General features: G+C 41.1%; 2 protein-coding genes across 5 annotated transcripts in view; both read right to left on the bottom strand.

Annotated features, from left to right (window-relative positions):
* Positions 1–24,462, bottom strand: part of IMMT (inner membrane mitochondrial protein) — a 348,633-nt gene that overhangs the window by 198,885 nt on the left and 125,286 nt on the right. The window lies entirely within an intron of this gene.
* Positions 9,545–24,462, bottom strand: part of KRCC1 (lysine rich coiled-coil 1) — a 46,907-nt gene continuing 31,989 nt past the window's right edge. For 3 of the 4 annotated variants that reach the window (XM_070766941.1, XM_070766943.1, XM_070766944.1), the window contains 5 exons: positions 23,618–23,698; positions 22,910–23,072; positions 22,245–22,514; positions 21,159–21,258; positions 9,545–12,652 (listed from right to left, as the gene is read on the bottom strand). In XM_070766941.1, the coding sequence (XP_070623042.1) occupies positions 11,863–12,652; positions 21,159–21,258; positions 22,245–22,514; positions 22,910–23,072; positions 23,618–23,698 (1,404 nt within the window). In that variant the 3' untranslated portion in view covers positions 9,545–11,862. The remainder of the gene's footprint in view (positions 12,653–21,158; positions 21,259–22,244; positions 22,515–22,909; positions 23,073–23,617; positions 23,699–24,462) is intronic. The other variant, XM_070766942.1, reaches the window with a different exon arrangement.

Below are 24,462 nucleotides of genomic sequence, written 5' to 3' on the forward strand. Positions count from 1 at the left end.
TTTGGGAAATAGTTAAAAAGGAGCAGGTATGCAAAAATAATTGTTCACAAGTTTAGCTTAGCTTCCTGCAATTGTTTTAGAAATCCCCATATGCCATTTGTATATCTCTATGTAGATTCAGCTAGGATAGAAACATAGAAACATAGAAACATAGAAGTCTGACGGCAGAAAAAGACCTCATGGTCCATCTAGTCTGCCCTTATACTATTTTCTGTATTTTATCTTAGGATGGATATATGTTTATCCCAGGCATGTTTAAATTCAGTTACTGTGGATTTATCTACCACATCTGCTGGAAGTTTGTTCCAAGGATCTACTACTCTTTCAGTAAAATAATATTTTCTCATGTTGCTTTTGATCTTTCCCCCAACTAACTTCAGATTGTGTCCCCTTGTTCTTGTGTTCACTTTCCTATTAAAAACACTTCCCTCCTGGACCTTATTTAACCCTTTAATATATTTAAACGTTTCGATCATGTCCCCCCTTTTCCTTCTGTCCTCCAGACTATACAGATTGAGTTCATTAAGTCTTTCCTGATACGTTTTATGCTTAAGACCTTCCACCATTCTTGTAGCCCGTCTTTGGACCCGTTCAATTTTGTCAATATCTTTTTGTAGGTGAGGTCTCCAGAACTGAACACAGTATTCCAAATGTGGTCTCACCAGCATTCTATATAGTGGGATCATAATCTCCCTCTTCCTGCTTGTTATACCTCTAGCTATGCAGCCAAGCATCCTACTTGCTTTCCCTACCGCCTGACTGCACTGTTCACCCATTTTGAGACTGTCAGAAATCACTACCCCTAAATCCTTTTCTTTTGAAGTATTTGCCAACACTGAACTGCCAATACAATACTCAGATTGAGGATTCCTTTTCCCCAAATGCATTATTTTACATTTGGAAACATTAAACTGCAGTTTCCATTGCTTAGACCATTTATCTAGTAAAGCTAAATCATTTACCATATTACAGACGCCTCCAGGAATATCAACCCTATTGCACACTTTAGAGTTATCGGCAAATAGGCAAACCTTCCCTACCAAACCTTCCCCTATGTCACTCACAAATATATTAAAAAGAATAGGACCCAGAACAGATCCTTGTGGCACACCGCTTGTAACCTGACTCTGCTCAGAATACTCGCCATTAACAATAACTCTCTGATGTCTACGCTTCAGCCAGCTGCAAATCCATTGAACTATCCAGGGATTAAGTCCAATCTTCACTAATTTATCTATCAGCTCTTTATGTGGAACCGTATCAAAGGCTTTGCTGAAGTCCAGGTAGGCAATATCCACGGCACCACCTTCATCCAACACCTTTGTGACATAGTCAAATAAATCAATGAGATTAGTCTGACATGATTTGCCTTCAGTAAAGCCATGCTGATTTGGGTCTAATAAGTTATTGTTTTTTAGGTGCTGATTTATCCTCTTTTTGAGTAGAGTCTCCATCATTTTAACTACAACTGATGTCAAGCTAACTGGCCTGTAGTTACCAGCTTCTTCTCTACTGCCCTTCTTGTGAATAGGCACAACACTGGCCATTCTCCAATCCTCAGGAACTTCTCCTGTTAACAAGGATTGGTTAAACAAATCAGTCAGGGGGGTAGCAATGACAGATCTGAGTTCTTTAAGAACTCTGGGGTGGATGCCATCTGGACCCATTGCCTTATTTATCTTTAATCGTTCAAGTTCTTCTAAGACATCGGCTTCTAAGATCACTGGAGCTGAATCCGTACAGCTGGAAGCAATGCTATATCCCTCTATAGTATTATTTTGTAAGGTGTCTTTTGAGAAAACTGAACAGAAGTAGCTATTGAAATGGTCAGCGATCTCCTTATTCCCATTAATGCATGTATTATTCCCGGTACTAAGCTTCGTGATGCCGCAGTTTTTCTTCTTATTATCATTAATATATCTGAAGAAGGTTTTATCCCCCTTCTTTACAGATTTGGCAATTTCTTCCTCTTTTGAGGCTTTAGCAGCATATATTATCTGTTTCGCCTCCTTCTGTCTCATTTTATATACCTCCCTATCAGCTATACTTCCAGACTCTTTATACCTCCTATAGGCAGCCTTTTTTTCATTGACTATAGCCCTTACATCATTGCTAAACCATAGCGGTTTCTTCTTCCTTTTACCTTTAGTTATTTGTCTTACATACAGTCCAGTGGCTTTTAAGATGGCCTTTTTTAATACAGTCCACTGGATGCTCGCTCCTGCCATTTTATCCCTCCCCTTTAATTCATTATCTAAATATTCTCCCATTGCATTAAAATTTGTTTTTCTGAAGTCCAATACTTTGGTTGCATTATAGGATTGCTCACAATGAGTTTTTACATCAAACCACAAACATAGATGGTCACTGCAACCTAAATTTTCTCCCACCTTGACATCTGAAACCCAATTCCCATTCGTAAAAACTAAATCTAGAATATTCTCCCCTCTAGTTGGTGTCTTAACCAGCTGTGCCAGAGCTGCTCCTGTAAAGGCCTCTACTATATTCTTACTTTTGCATGTAAGGGCACTGGGGATATTCCAGTCAACATCAGGCATGTTGAAATCACCCATAACCACAATATCTCCCTTTACTGCCATTTGGGTAATTTCATCCACCATCTTGTTGTCATATTCCTCGGATTGCCCTGGAGGCCTATAGATCACCCCAATTCTAATGACAGAACCTTCTTTATTTTGCATGCAAATCCAGAGAGTCTCTAGATCTTGACACGTATTTTGAATTAGTGTTGTTTTTAGACTTTCTTTAATATAAATGGCTACTCCACCTCCCCTTCTCTCTATTCTATCCTTCCTATACAGTGTATATCCTGGTATGGATATTTCCCATTCATTAGAATCCTTAAACCATGTCTCAGTTATGGCAACCAGGTCCAAATTATCTCTAGATATTATGGCCATTAATTCACAGAGCTTGTTGCTCAAGCTTCGAGCATTTGTGCACATTACCCGAAGAACATTATTTTCGTTATTAGTTTGCCCCTTATCATCAACAACTACATCTATATTATTTGCAGCTCCCTTTTCATAAGCTTCCAAAAACTGCTTTATCCTCATTGGATAATGAATAATAATAATAATTGGATAATGAAGTTAAAGCAAAATTATGATCATCATAGAGCAGTGCTTCTCAAATAGTGAGGCGGCCCCCCCTGGGGGTCACGGAGCGATGCTGGGGGCACGTGACTCCTAGGATTGTGCTTTCTTTGCCGCAGGGAGTAGGCGTTTTTTGCACTGAACTATAGCACACAGCACAGAAGAAGAGATATGAAGTGTATATAACAAACCCTTAAGGGACACTATGGAAAAATATTTAACAGGGATGAAAAAAAAGGGGGAGAGAGATGGAGATAATATGACAAACGTAAGTCTCCCGAAAGCTAAGATGAGGATTTATTTATTTATTTATTCATTCATTCATTCATTCATTCATTCATTCATTCATTCCATCCATCCATCCATCCATCCATCCATCCATCAATCTATTTATTTATTTATTTATTCATTCATTCATTCATTCATTCATTCATTCATTCATTCATTCATTTATTTATTTATTAGATTTTTATGCCACCCCTTCTCGGAGGACAAAGTGTATATAGTGCTTGGTTTCACTATGACTACAGTGGGAGACAATGAAAGACCAGTATGTTTACTGTGTCTAAAAATGTTGGCAGCGGACAGCATGAAGCCAAATAAATTAAGGCATCATTTAAACATATTGCACCCCAATCATGCTGATAAGCCACTTGGGGTTTTTCAGCGAAACTGTGCTTGCAATGATTGCAAACAATCATCCCAGCGGAGAGTTGGGGGGAGGGGTGCGAAATATTTACTTCTTCCTAGGAGGGGCTTAACAGAAAATAATTGAGAAACACTGTCATAGAGTAATAGTATTCTGTCAGCTCTAAAAGTATCCAACTTTGATCTCCATTATTTAGCAGAAATTCTCTAAATGCATAGGGCAGTGATGGTGAACCTTTTTTCCCTTGGATGCCAAAAGTGTGTGTGCATACGTGCTAGCCACAATGCAATGCTTCCACACACCCAATGCCCCATGCATGCACATGCAACCCTCCATGCTGCCCTACCCTTCAAATGCACGCCCAACCCCTGCGCTCCCCTGTGTATGTACGCATAGGCCGCCCCCCTGTTTTGGGCCTAGCAAGCCTTTCTAAAGCCTTTTGAGGCCGGAGACTTGATTTCAGGTAGGTCCAGTATTCTCCCTCTCAAGATTCCAGAGGCTTTCTTGGCGCCTGGGGAGGTTGAAAACAGTCTCCTTTGCCTTCCGGTGGCCCTCGGGAAGTCACCCGGAGGCCCTCCAGAGGCTGGAAACAGCCCATTTCTCAACTTCCAGTGGTCCAGTAGGTCCATTTTTTGTCCTCCCCAGGCTCCAAAATGCCCTTGCGGAAATAGGGTGGCAGAATAAGCTAAGGTGTCATGTATTTATTCAGATGATAATCATTTTAGCCATTTTCTGCCTTCTTCCGCATGTTTCCAACCAATACTGAGCATTATTTTGCTAACTGGCCTGCAATACTTGCTTATGTTGTAGATTTTTCTTGTTTTAGGTTTCTTTCATGGATACTTCTTATCAAGTGGGATCCATTCTATGATTGCCTTGATCCACCTGCCATCAGTTTTTCTTGCTATGTGACCTGCCCATTTCCTTTAAAAAAAAATAGTTTTGATTTATGTTCACTAAAAAAGACACACAAACAAAACACTATACAAAACACAGTAAAACAAAACAGTTAAATATAGTGTGTAGGCTAGCACCAGTGGTGATGCCGGGCATACACGCACCATCTGTGCTTCCCCGGACCTATGCCTGCTCTGTCCCGCTGCGAGCGCTGCCTTCCCCCACCATTCAATACTTGCTCACCTCTTGCGTCAGCTCCTCCCACTGTCATGCTGCTGCCGTTCGCCCCAAGAGCGAGAGGTGAGCATGGCAAGCGGGTAATGGAGGGGGAAACGGTGGCAGGCAGCGGCAAGCGGGCACTTACTTGTTTGCCCATTTCCCGTTTTTTTCACTTCTGTGCATGCACAGAAGGGAAAAAACCTGGAAATTGTGCTCATGCGTGAGTGCATGCAAGAGGGGGGGAAAGCAGGGGCACACTCCTGGGCTTTTCCGCTAGGGCCGGGAATGGTAGCCTGCTCCTGGTTAGACCCCATATACATGCTTTTGTAGTATCCCACAGATTTTGTATTGTTGTTTCTCCTTCCCAATTTTCTTTCATGAAGAGTGAAAGTGGAATCTATTGATTTTCCTTGGTTGTTCTTTGGTTCATTGTCCATCTTTTATTTTCACTTTTTATTCCTTTTAATGTAAATACGATGGGATTGTGGTCTGCCCATATGTTTGGTTTGATTTCGATTTCCTGTATTATATTGAATGTTTCTAAATCCGTCCAGATCATCTCTATTCTACATCAAGAATCTTGTGTATGTGAGTACAATGTAGATTGGCTTTTGTTTGGATGTTTTTCTCTCCATATATCCTTTAGATTAAATTAGTTGGCCATCTCAAAAATTATTTTGGATAGCGTCCTTCTTTCATGTTGCTTTTTCCTTCCTGATTTGTAATCTAAATTAGGGTTTACTACCACATTGAAATGTCCAATTATTCATATTCATGTTTTCTTTTTCCAATTTAATAATTTGTTCATGCAGTTTCCTATAAAATTCATTTTGTCCATTATTAGGAGCATAGATAACTATAAATATTAATTTTCCCCCTGATTTGCTGACCAGCCCATTTCCATCTCAGGTTTTTTTTTTTCTTTTACTCTCTTTATGATATTGTATACTTTTGTTTGTTCTCTAATCCATATGCAGATCTTTCTATCTTGTCTTGTCTTGCCGACCATAGCGTCATATTGATTGTGAGGTTAGTAGTATCCATTTTCATCGGCGTATGTAAGAACAGGTAGCCCACATAAAACATTTCTCTTAAGGCATAAGGAGCATTTGTTCTTGGAAATTACGCCTGGTATGCCAAGTGCTTGCCAACCACATTTAAGACATCATTCAAAATTTTTTCTCATATTGTGAGAAATATTTTAGAGGGTGAAATAATCATTTTATGCTTTGATCCCACGAACCCTCAGCTTTGCTTTTGTAAACCTTTTTTTAACACACAATGTAATCTTCCAATATTACTTTTCTTGATTTTATTTATATGATATGAACGAATTCAGATGGGCTTATTGGTTTCTCTAATCATAATTCCAACTGAGATTAAGTTGGAAAGAAGAAGAAAGAAAAAAGCAGGAAGAAGAAGAAGAGGAGGAGGAGGTGGAGGAGGAAGAGGAGGAGAATTCTTCAGCTTCTTTACGTGCAAGCATTTCATTTTAATAGATCATTAAACCTCATACTGCTAATGCTTTACTGATCCTAGAAGATTGCTTAGGATGCATTGAAAGAATTGGGAAATGCTTTTAGATGGGAAGATATTGGGGGATCCAAAGTTGAAATATTACAGAATATTAATTGACTAATTTTCCAGGCTAAAGAAGTCATTTAAACATTTGAACATTTAAATAAATCTTTCATATTTTTTATCCATTTTTATGTAAACTTTGAGTTTGAAAATTAGAGGCATTTTATTTTTGTTTTGAGGTGGTATACTGTGATATTAACACAATAAAAATCCTTAAAACAGAAATTAAAGAACTCTTATCTGTAAGGCTGTGCCATGTAATTCCTGAATCTGATGTTACATTTTGATTCAATCTTTTAGCATCTAAATCAATAAATTTATTAGAGGGGTTTTTTTTACATTTGCTTTTGAATATTTTTAAAAAATGAGGATAATGGCCAGCAAAGGATACCTTTTATAATTATATTTATGCAGAAAAACATACTATTAATTAGCAGCTTTGGTGGTTATTGTTATATTTATTAATAGTAGTATTCTTATTAAACCCTTCTCAAAGTCACTAAAGCTATGACTGGGGGTAGAATTCTTTTTCAATGTCCCCAAATTGTTCTTTACAATATAAATTTTAAAAAGGCTGTAAAAGAAAGACAGGAAGTTTGCAGAATAACAGGAAACCTCAAGTTTGGTTAGTGGGACTATGAAACCCCACCAGGGTTGAGAAAGGCAGCAATGCCCCATCTAACATCACCCAGGTGGTGCTAGGCTGGATTTCATGCCTCCCCACCACAAACTTTGTAAACCAAGAGTGGAAAAAGTTAGTTCTTGTTCTATGTTTTTGAGTAAGGGGATCTATCATCTAATCTATCTAGTTTGTAGATAAAGAAATATTATGGTCACTTCAAATCTAGAGATGAAGCAGTAAGCCAATTGGTTAATCAATACTGTCACAGAATTTTGTTTGTTTGTTTGTTGAATAAGTATAGGATAGTAGTTTGTATAAGTGTAACATAAGTAGAGTAATGATTAAAAAAAGACAATAGGATAGTAGGACAGGGACGGTAGGCACAATGGTTCGCTTATGGAGGCCCCTTTCCATTTTGCTGAGAAAGGAGAATCACTTTGCTTTGTCTGTTTTCTATTTTGATATTGTATCTCAGTGGGCACTTCACAGTCTCCACCAAGTGTTGCCTTCTGATATGTCAGGACATTACTGCTTCTAATCTATTAGTCTTCCTGGAGCAAATGATTCTCTTGTTCAGGCACGTAGAGATGTAACTGGGAATGAATATTTCATTAGCAAAATCATTTTATTGTGGGGTGGAGTGCATCCTTAAAAACTCTTTGTGATCAACAAAACAAAAATCTTACAGAAATTATCTCTTCAAGCTTTCTCTTCATTTTATAGATAGTACAATTTTATTTGGGGCAATATTTAACTCATCTAATCAGCAAGTGACATATATGTCTGCCGAGGTATAAAAATAATAAATGCTGTAGATGAGGGAAGTACCGTATTTTGCAAAGTTTAAGACGCATCTTTGCCCCTCTAAAAGCGGCTGAAAATTTAGTTGCGTCTTATACTCTGAATGTAGCTTTTTTTTCAAAGCTTCCCCCCCCCCCACAGCCCTAGCTAGGTGCTAACGATCTTTCCAACTCTTACCATGTAGGTTCTTTCATTGTTTCTCCTGGCAAAAAATGTTTTCCAAGCCTAAGGCTTTTCAGGTTTTTTTCCACTGCTCTAACTTGCTCCAAATGTTTCTTTCCAGCCCCAACCAGGTGCTAATGATGTTCCCAGCTCTTATCTGCTTGCAAGCTCTTTCATTGTTATTCTCTGCCAAGAATGTTTTCCAAACCGTCTTTGTAGCATTATTTTATTGCTCTATTTTCTCCAAATGTTTCTTTCCAGCCCTAACCAGGTGCTAATTATTTTCCCAGCTCTTATTGGCTTGCAAGCTCTTTCATTGTTACTCTCTCTGAAAAAGTTTTTTTTTAAAGCCCTAGCCAGGGAATAAAATAATGTGCTGAAGCTGACCAGACTAAGGATGCTAGCCCGAAAAATATCTGGTAAGCAGATTCTTTTCTCTATTTTCCTCCCCCAAAACTAAGGTGCGTCTTATACTCCGGTGCGTCTTATACTCGGAAAATATGGCACGGGCACTCATTAAATTTGTGGATGACACTAAGATGGGGGGAATTGCTAAGATTTTGGAAGATAGATTCTAAGGAACTTGAAGAAGTGAGCATTGGGCCCTATACAGCAAGGTGTAGTTCAGTGGTTGAAAAAAAGTTATGGTAGATCCTGCACTTAGGCAGGAAAAAACTAATGCACTGATACAGAATAGGCAGTACCTGGCTCAACAGTAGAACCTGTGAGAGGCTCTAGGTATCCTAGTGGATCACTACTTAACTAGCAGCCAGCAGTGTGCTGTGGCTGCCAAAAAAAGCCAACACAGTCTTAGGCTGCATCGACAGGGGGATAGCATCAAGATCACAAGAAGTGATAGTACTGCTCTATAGTGTGCATAATAAGACAACACTTGGAACATTACATCCACCATGATACAAAAAAGATGCTGAGGCCCTTGAAAGAGAGTAGAGAAAAGCAACAAGGATGATAATGGGTCTGGAGAGTAAACCATTATGATGAAAATTTAAGGATACTAGGTTTGTACCAATGAAGAGAAGCTTAGAAGTGATTTAACAGCTGTCTCCCAATATTTGAAAGGGTGTCACAGGGAAGAGAGGTTTAATTTATTCTTCAAAGCATTTGAAATCATAAGAAGCAATGGGTGTAAGCTCATCAGAGGAAGATCCAACCTGGAACTAAGGAGAAATTTTCTAATAGTGATGACATTTAAACTATGGAACGGTTCCATGGAATAAATGTCCTCACAGAGTTATGAGTGTTCCATTGTTGGAGATTTTCAAGAAAAGATTGGACAATCATTTAGATGGGATAGAATAATGACTTCTGCTTTGGGCAGCGGGTGGACTAGATAGAAGACCTCTAAGGTCCCTTCCATCTTTGCTACGATTCTAAGACCAAGTATCTGATTTCACCTGACCACAGAGGTAGGATCTAAGATCCCGATGGGATGAGCACATTTCTGTAGCCTCAATCACTCTATAGGAGCTCTGCAGATACAAGTTTTGGCTATTTTATTATCAAGAGGTTTTATAGACAAAATGTACAGTAAAACAAATTGAGAGAACATGGAAAATATTTTTAAATAAATAATAACAGAATAAATAATAACCAATGTGATCTAACTGCATCATGGGCTAGGAGGTAACAAAGCCTGTATCATGAGAATGTGTCCAAGAACATATCTAAACTGTAATGGCAAACATACAATATTTTTGTACATACGTCATCAGATCTATATATGTTGCAGTGGACAATCTAGCAGCCACATTTACATCAACTGCAACTTCTTTTCAAGTGTTCCTGACAGAGTGCATTGCAATACTCAAAACCGAAGGTAGCCAAAATATCTAACATCCTCACAAAATGTGGCAATCTTGGGTTAATTATTTTCTCCAAAACCATAATTTCTTCTGAATACATAACAGGGAGGATTTGCCTCAGCCTGCTTTAAAACTAGTTCTATAATTTTCTAGATACCTTTTGTTAATTAATTAAATGTATTTATTTATTAAATGTATGTGTATCCTATCTCAATGTTGGAGCAACTCTTGGTGGCTTTACGTTTGGATTACAACTTATACAGATGTTACTATTGAATCAATTTGAGAAAAGTATCATTCTTAGATATGTAATTTCCTTTTTCCTTTATAGAATCATCAGTTTATCTTCCATTGGATTTGAAATTATCAGCTTAATACTAAATACAATAAAATTATGCATGGAATTTGTAATAACAATGAGCCCACCTGAATGTATTAATGGACCATATATTTGAGGTGAGAGAAGCCTCTCCTAACAGTCCAATGACTCATGTAGTTTTTCCATGATTATTTAGTCTTCCAGTTGAAATCAATAAATAAATACATTGAAGCCAACTCCTTAAAAGTAAGCAAAGTCCAAACAATTCCATTTGGACTTACTTGGTGTTCTCTTCATCATCATCCTTCTGTGATGTTTTGTTGAGTCAAGAATCTGTTCCCACACAAAAAAATCTGGGAATATTCTTTCAGGCTTTTTACTTGCCATTGCCTTTTGCTTACCTGCTGCCCTTTAAGGCTGCAAAATTCAATTTAAACAATATTGTGCTCTTCTCTTGTCTCCTGCTTATCATCTCATCTTTCTTCAACTTCAAAACCATAAGTAGTTTATTGATTCTCCCTCTTGTTAACATATTTATTTATTTATTAGATTTGTATGTCGCCCCTCTCCATAGTTAGTAGTTGAGACAGAGAAGACAATTCAATGCAAGTTGGGAACACTTTCCTACTGCTTCAATGGTTAAATGAGGAGGAAAGCTCTTGACTAAATAATGTGCATTCTAATAATGTGTTATCACTTTTACTTGATGAAAGTTTTAACATTGTAGAAAGTTACTGATTGTTCTCCAGTTCCTCTCCAAAAGCAATGGAAGTGACTGATCAGATGACATATGGTTGTTATTTACATAATGTGAGGTTCATGTTTGAACTCAAATTTTCCATAACTTTAAGAGCACGTGATTTTACAACTCATTATTACACTAAGAAAACACTAGAAATGTAGATACAACTGATTATATCCAAATTGACTTAAAATGTTTCACTTGGGTTCCCCAACATATTTGAAACAAGAGCAATACTTCCCAAGGTCTTATTTTTACAATTTGACAGTGAATGTGGGAAAATAATTTAAACCCTGGAAAAAGCAAAATGTGTCAGACAATTATTAAAAACCCATTATAACTACATTTCAAAATTTTTGAATGCCTAAACATTTCAGAAAAAACTCTTGGGAATTATATACTCCTTTTGCTCTTAAATAAAGCCTGTCACAATAATTTTAAAAAATAATGGTTAACCTAATTTGCCTAGAATTAAGGTAAAATAGGAATACTTCATCAATGTGCTCCCCCAAAAAAGATAGAGTTTACCATGGAGGAAAAACATTAACCAAATTATCTCTTGCATGTTTTTTTTTCTTTATTATCTGCAGGAAGAAAAAATATCTACTTTGGGGTACAATCCAGCCCTGTCTCATATTTTTATATTCTCTGTTAAAGTTTATAACAATACGTACTTAATGGGACTTAAGAAGTTATACACTTCTGTACCAAATATGAAATATTTTCTGGTATATTCAGTCTTGTTCTGGGCAGAAGCATTTCTGAATATAAATGACACTCCAAATCATATTGGAGAATTTCTTCAATTTCTTCCCTAATGATTTCTATCGCCTTCACTCATTATTTCTGAAGTAGCAACTTTAAAAATAGCCAGTAAATAAAACATTAAAAAACTGTGTCAAATTTCAAGCAACAATAAACAGAAAGTTAATTAAAATCCCAAGACAGATTCATTCCATAGCATGTCCTCTTCTGTAGTTTCATGTTTGGCTTCATATTTCTTTTTCTCCTTCTTGTGTCTTTTGCTTTTCCTTTCAGAAGAATGATCTTTATTTCCCTTTACTTTACTATGCTTTGATTTTGACCCAGCTATTGCATCTATAGGATTCCTTTTCCTTTTCTTCTTAGCATCTTTTTCCAACTCTGTACCTTGATTGTCTCCTGCTCTTCTAAGAGTTGAACGATCTCTTTCCCCCTCCTGTGGCCGTCCTTTTTTGGCTCTCAGTTTCTTTAGCAGCTTATAGCCTCCCTTGTCAGCACTAGAGCTGTACTTTGAAAACAAAGACTTGTAGCTGTCATTAGATTCTGTAGATAGTGGTTTATAGCTGTCATTTCTGTAGATAGTCAAATGAGGCACTTGTTTTTCAGAATCATTGTCTATGCTGTATGCACATACGTTTTCTAGCTTTACTGGGTATTTTTGCACTGGTGGGTGTGGCGATTTGCTTCCAACAGAATATGAAAATTTATCCATTTCTGGAAAAAAAATGGAATGCTGATTTGGTTCATAAATATTTCTTGAAAGAAAACCCTGGTCAGATGCAAAGGTCTCCTCGTGTCCATTAATGGTTTCACACATTTTTTGCTCGGGCTTTCTAAAATAAATGTTTGGTTCCAATCCTCTTGCTTTTTGTACTCTGATGTAATCCGCCAATTCATCTTGGAATGAACTGTTCGTATTATGGGAATTCTTCATCAGAGAAGCAGCAATCATATTTTCTCTAAAACAAATAATAAATAAAGTATGAGAATGTCTTAATGGCTTTAATGCTTCCTTAGTATCATTAACCCCACTCCCGAGGCTCATGTAGTACATCATAGGACTTAGTTATTCACCTTTCCTAATTTAGTGCCCTCTAGATAAGTTTCCGCCAACCTAGCAGTTCAAAAGCAGGTAAAACATGGAAGTAGAAAAACAGGGACCACTTTGGTGGGAAAGTAACACCTCTCCCTGTGCCTCTGGCATTCAGTTATGTTGGCCACATGGTCACAGAGAATGTCTTTGGACAGTGCTGGCTCTTCAGCTTAGAAACAGAGATGATGCCCCCAAAGTCGAAATGACTAGCATACATGTGTGGGGGAATTTTTACCTTTAGATAAGTTATCTGTTCGTTTTATAACTCTCACCTTTGTTACTTTTACAAGTTACTCAAGCTGGCAAACACATTCATTATACTTTCCCCCTCCTCCTTTCTTCATCTATTTAAAGTAAGTTGGACTGAGAGAGAAAATGACCTGTCAGCTGGATTTCATGGCTAAGGCAGGATTTGAACTCACATTCTTCTGCTTTCTAGCCTAGCTTCTTAAGCAGTAGACCAAACTGGCTCTCTATAGGCTGTACTATATGCTAGAAATCAGTGGTTCTTAACCTTTCTAATGCCGTGACCCTTTAATATAGTTCCTCATGTTGTAGTGACCCCCAACCATAAATATAGTGCCAATTCTCCCAACAGAGCTTTAAGCTGATTGGCAGGAAGGTCAGAGGGACACCCCCATTGTAAGCCCCTGATTGGTCGGATTGTAAAAATATGTTCCAAGGTGCCAGAATAGAAGCTTTGGTTCCTAACATCATGGGAAATTTATCTTTTCCCATGATCTTAGGCAACCCCTATGAAACAGTTGTTCGACCCCCAAAGAGGTCCTGATCCACAGGTTGAAACCACTATTTAGATGGAACCTTTATGATAATTGTCTACAATATGCTTGAACAGAAACCAACTTCTGGTGATTTCAAGGACATGTAAAAAATACGTAATTTTCTGGGCAATAATATCAATGTGTCATTGTTTTCTTTCTTAATGGTTTCCCTCCCCCAATATTAATCAAGCCTGATCATGCGTAGCTTAATTTTTCAAGATATTGAAAAATGAATCTTTATCTTTGCAGAACATTTATATCTCTAGAAATAAGCAATTTACCTGACTATGGGAGATATACTACCTGCATTTATGATTTTTAAATGTGCAAACACAAATAATGTGCACACACACACTTCCAGCATTCATTTATTTGAATTTATTAGCTGCTCAATTCCAATGGACTATTGGGCAATTAGTTCTCCTGTTGCTTTTAATTCTTATAATTCGTTGTACTTATTATTTTGGACAACTGTAAACCAAGTTGATTATTTTTTCTCACAAATGTATTCATTGTGGGACTCTTACTGCATCATGAATGGAGGGTAAGTCTGGGTATTATCTATAGAAAGTAGCTGAGCATCAGATGTAGAAAATATCAAGAGGGGGGTATATGTGCCCTGTAAACCTCCAAATATTATTGCACCACATCACGGTTAATGATAAAAGTTCTACTCCAAAATATTTAACCCAGAGATTTCTCACCTGAATTACCCTGCAAAGAGCAAAGAAATAAAAATTTCCTTAGAAAACATTTTTCCTAATGTTAGGGCTATGGAAAAAAGAACTTGATGGAAAAGCATCCAGGCTTCAAGGCAATCTCATTTCAAGAGCAGAGGAGCATTGCCTGACTTGTAGTGATAAAGTTAATTTGCAGTGTGTTCTGTCTAAGTGAGAAAACCCCAGAAAATAAGTTCACACACACAAACAGCCGGAAAAGTATAAGATGGTCATATATTGGTCAAAAATGTTCATAGCATAAAATGATGAAAGGTAAGAAAAACATTATCAAAAACTGGGCAGTGGTCCATAGCTAGTGACCTTTTCAGGCTGGAATCCAAGAACTCATTAAAAGTCTCTTTGAAGAGTCTATTAATCACTCAAACTAACAGCATCTTGGCAGAAGTCTCGGATGAGCAGATTGTAGATATTTAAAGCTGTTTTGAAGCAAACGTGATCTCTAAATCACGGAGTCCATACCTTGCCATTGCTTGAACGTTGTCGTTCACACTGATTCCTTGCGAGATCTTCCCTTATTTAGCCACAAGGCATGGCCAAGTGTTCTATAGAGCTATTCACCTAAACCATTTTCTCCTCAAATAATCCTGCTTGCTTATAGTTCTGCACACCCTTGCATCTATAAGTGGCTCTCAGTAAGTCACTCTGGAGGTTCCACAGTCTCTGATTGGCTTTCAGCCTCTAACTCCACATCCTCTCCACTCACAGACCCGGGTATCACTTACACTAGCCTAGGATACCAAAAGAACCGTTGCACTTACCTGAACGGTCTTCTCGCTGCACTGCAAGGAGAGTCCAACATGGGTTAATCTTCAGCCAAGCTGGAAGGGACTGAGTTAAAAATTAGCATAATTTACTGGTCCAACCCCCATGCTGCCCTCTCCGGGTCAGTCTTACAATAAAACGAAGTCATAGTGATAGTAAACCAAGGAAACTTTATTAATTAACCAACTTGTAAGTAACTCAACTATGACAACTCTGAGACCCTGGGCCCAAACAGCCGGGTGGGTTTGGACTCTCCTTGCAGTGCAGCGAGAAGACCGTTCAGGTAAGTGCAACGGTTCTTCTCCACTTGCACTGCTTCGGAGAGTCCAACATGGGATATACCCAAGCTTAACTTATTAGGGGGGGAAAGGCTGGACCAGGGGCGCAGGATCGGTGCAAACTCTCTGCAATACTCTGCGTCCAAAGGCTGCTTCCGCAGAAGCGAAAGTGTCCAATCTGTAATGTTTAATGAATGTATTAGGCGTGACCCAAGTTGCCGCACGGCAAATATCGTCAATCGGGGCCTGTGTTGTCCATGCCGCTGAAGTGGCTGCACTCCTTGTTGAGTGCGCTGTGATGCCACTTGGTATCGGTGTAGCCCTTGATTTGTAAGCAGTGACGATGCAGGAACGAATCCAGCAACTAATTGTCTTGGGCGAAACTTTATTCCCCATAGATGCTGGAAAATATGAGACAAATAGGGCTTCTGTCTTTCTAAAGGTGTTAGTCCGTCGAATATAAAGTTTGATGGCTCGTCTGACATCCAACTTGTGCCATCTTAGTTCCAGTGGGTGGGACCCCTGGGCACAAAAGTCTGGCAGTACAATGTCCTGAGATCTGTGAAAGACCGTGTTCACCTTAGGTAGGAAGGCGGGATCTGGCCTGAGGACCACTCTGTTGGTGTGGAAGATACATAGGTCCGGCCGGACTGATAGGGCTGAGAGTTCGGAGACCCTCCTTGCTGATGTGATTGCCGTGAGGAAGGCTGTTTTCAGAGATAACAGGCGTAGCGGTATCTCCCTCAAGGGTTCGAAGGGAGGCTCCGTGAGGGCCTGTAACACCAGTGGCAGATCCCATGTGGGGAAACGGTGTATAGTAGGAGGTCTAATGTTCGCTGCTCCTCTAATAAAATCCCGAATCCAAGGGTGCTGGGAAATTGGAGTAGTGAAGTCCATTTTAAGTATAGTGGCAATAGCTGCCGTTTGCCTGCGGAGTGTATTTGGAGCCAGTCCTTTATCCAAACCTGCTTATAAGAACTCCAGAATTTGGATCACTGATGGTGACTGAGGATCCTGATTACGACCTCTGCAGAAAGCACAGTAAGCTTTCCAGGTAGCCTGGTAAATTCGCGTTGTGGAAGGACGGCGTGCTGCCTGTATGGTGGAGATTACCTTATCCGGAACCTGTTCCTTCCTTAGTCTCTCCCCCTCAAGTGCCACACGGCAAGACTCCACCACTGGGGGTCTGGATGGCAAATTGATCCTTGTGTCAGCACCACCTTGTGATGTGGAATGCGCCAAGGGGGAGAGATTGAGAGGTCCACTAGGTCCGCAAACCAAGGGCGTCTGGGCCAATGAGGGGCCACCAGGAGAATTTCTGCCTGTTCTTGTAATAGTTTGTGTATTACCCTCGGAATTAGGCAGACTGGAGGGAATGCATACAGCAGCTCCTTTGGCCATGGGCAGGCTAGAGCATTGATCTGTTCCGCTCCAGGTGAGGGGAACCTTGAGAAGAACCTTGGTAGGTGGTTGTTGTGGCAGGTGGCGAATAGGTCCACTGCTGGAATCCCAAATCTGTGCACAATGTCTTGGAAGAGATCCGAACTCAGGCTCCACTCTGTCGGGTCGATCGTGGTCCGACTGAGCCAATCCGCCTGTATGTTGGAGGTGCCGGATATGTGCTCTGCTCGCAGAGATGCGAGGTGTTGCTCTGCCCACCTGAACAGGGACTGAGATTCTCGCATCAGGCGACCTGATTTCGTGCCGCCTTGGTGGTTGATGTGTGCCCTGGTTGCCACATTGTCTGTAAGTATCAGTACATTTCGGCCCCTCACCAGGTCTGTGAAGTGTCGTAGAGCCAGGTGGACCGCTCTGAGTTCCAAGTAATTGATGTTGCTGCATGTTAGATCCTCTGGACTCCATAATCCTTGGGCCATCCCTACGTCGGAGTGAGCTCCCCAACCCGAGAGACTCGCGTCCGTAGTTATCGTCACCTCTTGTTGTAGTAGGAACGGCGATCCTTGATGTAGCGCCGACGACTTCCACCATGGGAGTGATTTGCGTACCTCTTGTGAGATTGTCACCAATCTGGAAGAGTGGCTGGTCCGGTTTTGTTGAAAAGGAATGAGAAACCACTGTAGTGGTCTGGCATGCAGTCTGGCCCAGGGAACAATGTCTATGCAGGAGATGAGAACTCCCAACAGCTGGGACAGAAAGGCCAATGTTACTGTACGGTTGCGTTGCGCTTCTGTGATCAGCGACCTGACCTTGACCTGGCGGTCTGGTGATAGGAAGACCTTGCCTTCCATGGTGTCTATGTAGGTACCTAGGTGAGGTAAGTACCTGGTCGGTATGAGATGACTCTTTTGGTAGTTGATTGAGAACCCCGCCTCTGCCAGGGTCTCCATAGTCTCTGACAGGTCGCGTCGTGCCCGGCTGTAGCTGCTGGACAGTATAATAATATCGTCCAGATACGCCATCAGTCGTAGCGAGCGTGTCCGTAGCTCTGCGGTGAGGATGTCCAATAACTTTGTAAAAGTCCTGGGAGCTGACGATAGGCCAAAAGGCATCGCCTTGTACTGGAAATGGTGGTTTTCGAAACAAAAGCGAAGGTATTTCCTGGAGTCTGGATGCACTGGGACATGGAGGTATGCCTCTTTGAGGTCTATTGACGTCAGCCAGTCCTGTTGACGTATTGCGGATAGTATAGTCCTTAGAGAGTGCATTTTGAACCTTCGGTATTTTATGTATAAGTTCAACTGCTTCAGGTTGAGGATGAGGCGGCAACCCCCTGAGGCTTTGGGTACTATAAACACTATGGAATAATACCCCTGTTTCTCCTGGTGTGGAGGAACCTTCTCGATGGCTCTGATCTGAAATAGATGATGAATTTCTTGGTAAAGGAGGTTGCGCTTGTGATTGTTGGAGAGAACCGGACACTCCAGAAATCTGTTTGGCGGATTCAGGGTGAACTCCAGGGCGAGTCCTTGAGTTATGGTATTTATGGCCCAAGTGTCGGTGGACATAGATGCCCAGGAGGCGGTGAAGTGCTGCAGCCGCCCCCCTATGGGAACTGACTTGGCAGAGTCATTTGTTCCTTCTAAAGCCTCCTCTGTTGGAACCTCTATAGGTCCTCCTTGATTGTTGGAACTGTCTGTTCCTATCTCCAAATCCACCTCTGTCTCCTCTGTAGGACAGTTGGGAGTAGGACCCCTGGGTATAAGATCTTCCAGCCTGGGGTGCAGAGGGGGAAGATTCGGTCCGAAAGGGCTGGCGCCTAGAATATGGGGCAGTGCGTCTTTCCTGCCTTCTGTAAGATCTAGGCATGACTTTTTTCTTGTCCTTGTCTTCCACAAGGACCTTGTCCAGAGATTCTCCAAACAATCTTGACCCATCAAATGGGGCCGAGGCTAGACGTCCCTTGGACTTGGCGTCAGCTTGCCAAGTCCGGAGCCAGAGTAAGCGTCGGGATGACTGGTTTGCTGCTAGGGCTCGTGAGGAGAAACGAGATGCAGACAGAGTGGCATCCGCCGAGAATTCTGCCGCAGCTAGCAGCTTGTTAAGGTCTTGCCTTAGGCGACCCTCCTCAGGTCCCAGCTTAGAGAGCATTTCTTGGAGCCAAAGGACCGAAGCTCTGTTAAAAAATGAGGCTGCCGAAGCTGCTTTGAGGGCCCATGCCGACATCTGGTGAGCTTTTTTGTTAATTGCCTCTGCCTTCCGGTCCTCCGGCTTTAGGCCATCTGCCACCTCGGAAGGAACTAATGCGTTAGATACTAGAGCTGCAATCGGAGCATCTACCGTTGGAAATTCAAGTAACTTTTCCAATTCTGGTTCAAATGCATAAAATTTACGCTCAGAAGCTGTTGGGCCTAGAGCAGCTGCTGGGTATTGCCAAGGCCTCTGTACATTGTCCAAAAAGAGCTTAGGGGCTGGTATAAGGTCAGCATCCCTTTGGATCTCCGTGAGTACCCTCGAGGCTGGAGGAGGGGCTGATGCAGAATCTGTGGGCTTTTCAGGGGTGCCCAAGGCCACAGTCATCTTTGCTTTATTAAGCAGTACGCGAAAGATAGCGGGTCTAAAGAGGCCTGTATATGTTGGTGGCTCCGGGGGTGCTCCCTCATCCTCAGATAGGCCATCATCTGGCTCTGAGCCCTGCCCTCTGAATGCAGGATCTTCTAGGAAGGAGTCATGAGCAGGGGATGGGGGAGCCGGTGCTGCCCAGATATTCCTTTGCAGGGAAGGAGGAGGAGTAGGATTTAGTGGGGCAGGAGGTGCAGTTGCTTGTTGCACTCCCGTTACTATGCCATGTGAATATGCTGAAGCAATCATATCCTGCAAGGCTGGTGGCAGGCGCTGCCAGGTATCTGGGGATGATCTGAGCCCCGCAGCTGTTGGGGTGAATGTGGCAGTAGGCAATGGTGGGGGCGGCATGTGCCATGCAGGCGAGACAGAGGATGGCCTGGTAACCTCAGGTCTTATAGGGTCTGCCACCTGGGATGGGCCCCCGAACCTATCTGGGGACCAGTCCCTGTCTGTTGCCAAACCACTTCCTTCTGGGAGTCTTGGAGGAGTCCCAGTTATCACACCCCCACTCTGACCTGGTACCGATGAGACAGTGGTATTGCATTGTTTCTGAGCCTCAAGTTGCTCCTCCAATGCTTTAATTCGACGCTCGGCCTCTCTTAATCCAGATGATGACTGAGAGGTTTTTGACTTTGCCTTTGAGGAGTGTGTTTTCTCCTTGGCCTTTGTGGCTGAGGGCTCTGCTGTCCCCTGCTGTGGAAGATCAGCCATTGGGGATATAATTGCAAGCCTCCGTAACGAGAGAATGGAGGAAAAAAGCCTTTTCTTTGTTATAACCAGTATTACCGAGCGAAAAATGGCCACCGCAATTGCTTTTCCTGTGTAACAGGAAATCCGGTCTCTTCCTGCCCTTCTAGGAACCGGCCGGAAGTCGGTTGATCCAAAATGGCGGCTCCCTGTGTGCCGCGCCATCTTGTAATGGCCCTTCCCTTATGTAGCCGACTCAGGCGGCAAAGGGGAATAATCGGTTTAAAACCGATCCCGGGCGGCGTTTTTGGGCGGGAATTTCCAATCGCTCGCTCTGGCCCAGCATAGTAAGAAAAAACGCCTCGCCCTGAGGTATGGCCGCGCAGGCCGGGGACCTCTGCCGGTGTCGTTCTGTGGCGGGAGATTTGAATCTCCTCCTGCTGCAAGGAACGGTATGGCCTCGCAGGCCAGGGACCTTCATCACCGGTAACCTCCAGCCTTGGGAGCTGTCCCCACGCAGGGGACAAGCTCCGAGCTGGGAAAGCCGAATTGGGGCCATACTCCACAGAGCAGGGGCCCAATCACACGAGGTGTGTTGCTCCATAAATCTGGAATAGAAACAGAAAGGAGAAAAATTCATTAAGTACAGTTAGTACATTTATTTCAAACAGTTAATACAGATAAATATACAATTAATAACAAATAAGAAAAACAATTAAAACTACCCCTAGACTCAAAGAGTCCTAGGAGGAAAAACTCATGTGTCCCTACACTATGACTGAGTTTTTTAGACTGACCCGGAGAGGGCAGCATGGGGGTTGGACCAGTAAATTATGCTAATTTTTAACTCAGTCCCTTCCAGCTTGGCTGAAGATTAACCCATGTTGGACTCTCCGAAGCAGTGCAAGTGGAGAACGCACCCTTTTCTTGATCCATGAAGTCGGTAAGGAGCTGAGCAGGACATGGACGGGCTACAACATTGTGAACTTTGTTCACATTTTTTCTGTGCAATTCTAACCAGCAATTTTTCTTTTGCTCAGTATCCACATACTCATATTGTATTCCTGAAGTCTCTAATGGAGGGCCAGGAAAACACTTACTTAACCTGATGCTTATTTCCTTGCATGTGTGACTGGTACATCTCTATGGATGTGAGGCTGATGTTGCATGTTTCACATATATAGTTGCCCACGCCAAGTGCTGCAAAAAAAAAAAAAAGCGACAGGTTAAAGAAAATGCAGTAAAAATGATGCTCTTTCTCCTAAACAACAGACATCTTACGGGAAATCTTTGTAAACTTGTTCTATGATTTAGACTCAGAATCTGATTCTGACAATGCTGCTCCAGATAAGCTTGTGCATTGTCAACTTCAGGAATCATCAAGTCATGATGCATTTGAGGCTGATCAATGATACCCACCTCCTGATCAACTGGAGCAGCCAGATGATGAGGCATGATACCCAAGCCTCAATTTCCATGCATGCAATAGTGAGTAGAGAAATATAACCCCCATGAGGCTTTTCACTGGACAAAATGCAAGGCCAAAGTACTTGCAGTCAACTGCCTGTAGATAGGTTTATGTAATTGCCTTGTCTTCAGTCTTCACTCTTTTCAAAATTCAAGCTTGTGATTCTTGTTCCTATGTTTCTCTGTTTTTTAATCTTTAAACTTCTGGACTTCTGATTTGACTCTTTGACTTGACTGGAATGGATATGAACTGTTCTCTTGAACTCCAAGTGGAAATATCCAGACATTCACGATCTTATTTACTATTATCTGCCTCGTTGCAATAAAAAATTACTTAGCAACTGTGTCTACTTCGGTGTGCCTGCAAATGCGTCTGTCATGATCAAATGTATGTGTCTGCAAAGTACTGCAAATGCACTGCCATGATAAAATTGTTACTGAAATAGAAAATTCTGACCGAAGGTAGGCAACAATATACTGGATTTTAAGAAAAGTACAGAGAAACAGCCAAAGCAAGAAAGAAATTCAATTCAATTCATTACATTTGTATGCCGCCCCTCTCTGTAGACTCCATAAATTCTCTTTACCAGAGTCAATGGGCTCCCAAAGGAAGATGTCCAACTAGGGCCAGCATATGGAAGGAAAAGTTGATGGTATACCTTGTTTCTGAGCCATGCTCACCTGATATAAAGGGGAATATTTATTTTGATACTACTTACCATTGGTTTTGGACTCCAAGGGGATAGCCTGATTTCCGATTTCAGCCACCAATTTCTTACGTAATTCATTTCTTTTGTGCTTTTTGCCTACGTAATGTTGATGGGCCATAAATGAGTTGTTGAAGGGTGCAGAGCAGAGTTTGCAATATTTATCTGGATCATCTAAATCCATAGCAGTTCTACAGGATGAATGTAGGTTCTCAGAATCAACATCCTGTTGCAAGTTCTTTTCAAGAGATGCCTCTGGCAGAATTGGAATTGCAGAGGAATCTGTGAAAAAGGGCCACGCAGAAAGATTAGTCTCCTTGGGCAAAACAATCAGAACAAAAAGTGTCCAACCTGTCAGGATTGGAAATGGACTTTTTAAGGAACCATTAGACTGCCTCTAAGAAAATCTACTCATATTTTTATGTGTATCTAATTTTTTGGCTGACAAATTATTGTGAATAGCATCTCCTATAAATTACTCAGGTAAATTCTTTCTCACTGAACTGTATGAAATTACAAAGGGAAAAGAAAAATGAGAAATATGTAAGAGTAACAAAATAAGGACATTTAATGTGATTTGTTTTTCAGCTGCATTGGTATTATGATTAAACAATCCATGCTTCATCTGCTCACTAAAATAGCTGACAAAAAAGGGAATTTCATTATTAGATCTTTACCATTCTCTGATTGAACATCCTGTATGGGCTGAGTCTGATCTGACAACTGCTTCAGTTTCTTGGCATGGATCTTTCCCGAATAGTGTGATTGAGCAACAACTGGAGATGTGAAGACCATGTTGCAAAGTTTGCAATACATATTTTTGTCCATATTTGGATTCTTCTGAAATCAAAGTGAAAAGCTATTTAATTCATCATCATAATAGACATTGGCTGAATTCTTAGGATGTCAAATCCTGCTTTGCATAAGAATCTAAAATAAAGCATCTCTGGATAATTTCAAGATTTGTTAGGTATCTTCAAGCTTCTGATTGAAGACACCCAACAAAGTTATGTTTGTCCACAAATAAATTTACCATGGTCATTCATTTTTCCCTCTCACTCATGTTGTCTAAGAGACAAAGAATGGCTGACTGCAGGATGGAATTAAAAACATCTTCTAAATAAGAAAATGATACTATTTTCTTTTTAACCCTTAGCTAACTTTATCATACGAAGATTTGTTGACCAATGAGAAAATTGAATTAAGGCTATAGTAAATAGAAACAAGATTAGGGTAAATGTGATCTGAATTAGCAGATGCATATGAGGGATCTTTAATCTTTTCCTCTGTCATGACACAGCTTCGATAGGGTCAATAAAATTAAGCTACAAGGCACAAATCCTGTGTCCCATATGCAACCATCCTATTGATGTAAATGGGATTACCTGGAAATTCATATGCGGCCTGTCCTTTTGTTCAGTATGCATTTGTAAATAAAGCCGTACTTTTTGTGCATGCCTTTTGCCCTGAAAAGCAAAAGGGTCAATTTTATATCAGAGCACGCCTTTAAAAATATGTAAAAACAATTGTATACACACATAATCCAGGAGTGGAGCCTTTAATTTCAGTACCCAGGGATTTACAGAAAGATTGAGTGACTGCCTGGTGCTGTAGTGGAGGCTATTAATAGAACTGAGTTTCTAATGACAAAATTATTTGTCAGTTCATAATGGAGGGCGATGCAATTCACCATCTGACTTGCCAAGTTGAGGATTATTGTATGCTTAACACTTGTATTGGGACTGATCAATGCCACCTGTTGGTCTTCCTGTTCTAAGGGGCTCTAAAGCACCTGAGAGCAGAACTAAAAGTAATCAATGGAAACTAAAGAAGGAGAAAAGCAACTAGAACTAAGAAGAAATTTCCTGACAGTGAAAACAATGAATCAGTGGAAAGACTTGTTTCCAGGAGTTATAAATGCTCCAATATTGGACGTTTTAAAGAAGAGATTGCATAACCATTTGTCTGAAATGGTATAGGGCAGTGATGGCGAAAAAAACGTGGGCGGTGCTGTCACGCATGCGCGAGTGCCCATGCCCATAATTCAATGCCTTGGGAGGGTGAAAACATCTTCCCCCGCCCCATGGAGGCCAGAAGCAGCCTGTTTCCCAACTTCTGGTGGGCCCAGTAGGATCATGTTTCGTCCTCCCCAGGTCCAAAAGTTTCCCTGGAGCTGGGGGAAGATAAAAATGCCCTCCCCCACCCCCCTGGAGGCTCTCTGCAAGGCAAA

This window comes from Erythrolamprus reginae, chromosome Z (genome assembly GCF_031021105.1).
Source record: "Erythrolamprus reginae isolate rEryReg1 chromosome Z, rEryReg1.hap1, whole genome shotgun sequence".
In the NCBI taxonomy this organism is placed as follows: domain Eukaryota; kingdom Metazoa; phylum Chordata; class Lepidosauria; order Squamata; family Dipsadidae; genus Erythrolamprus; species Erythrolamprus reginae.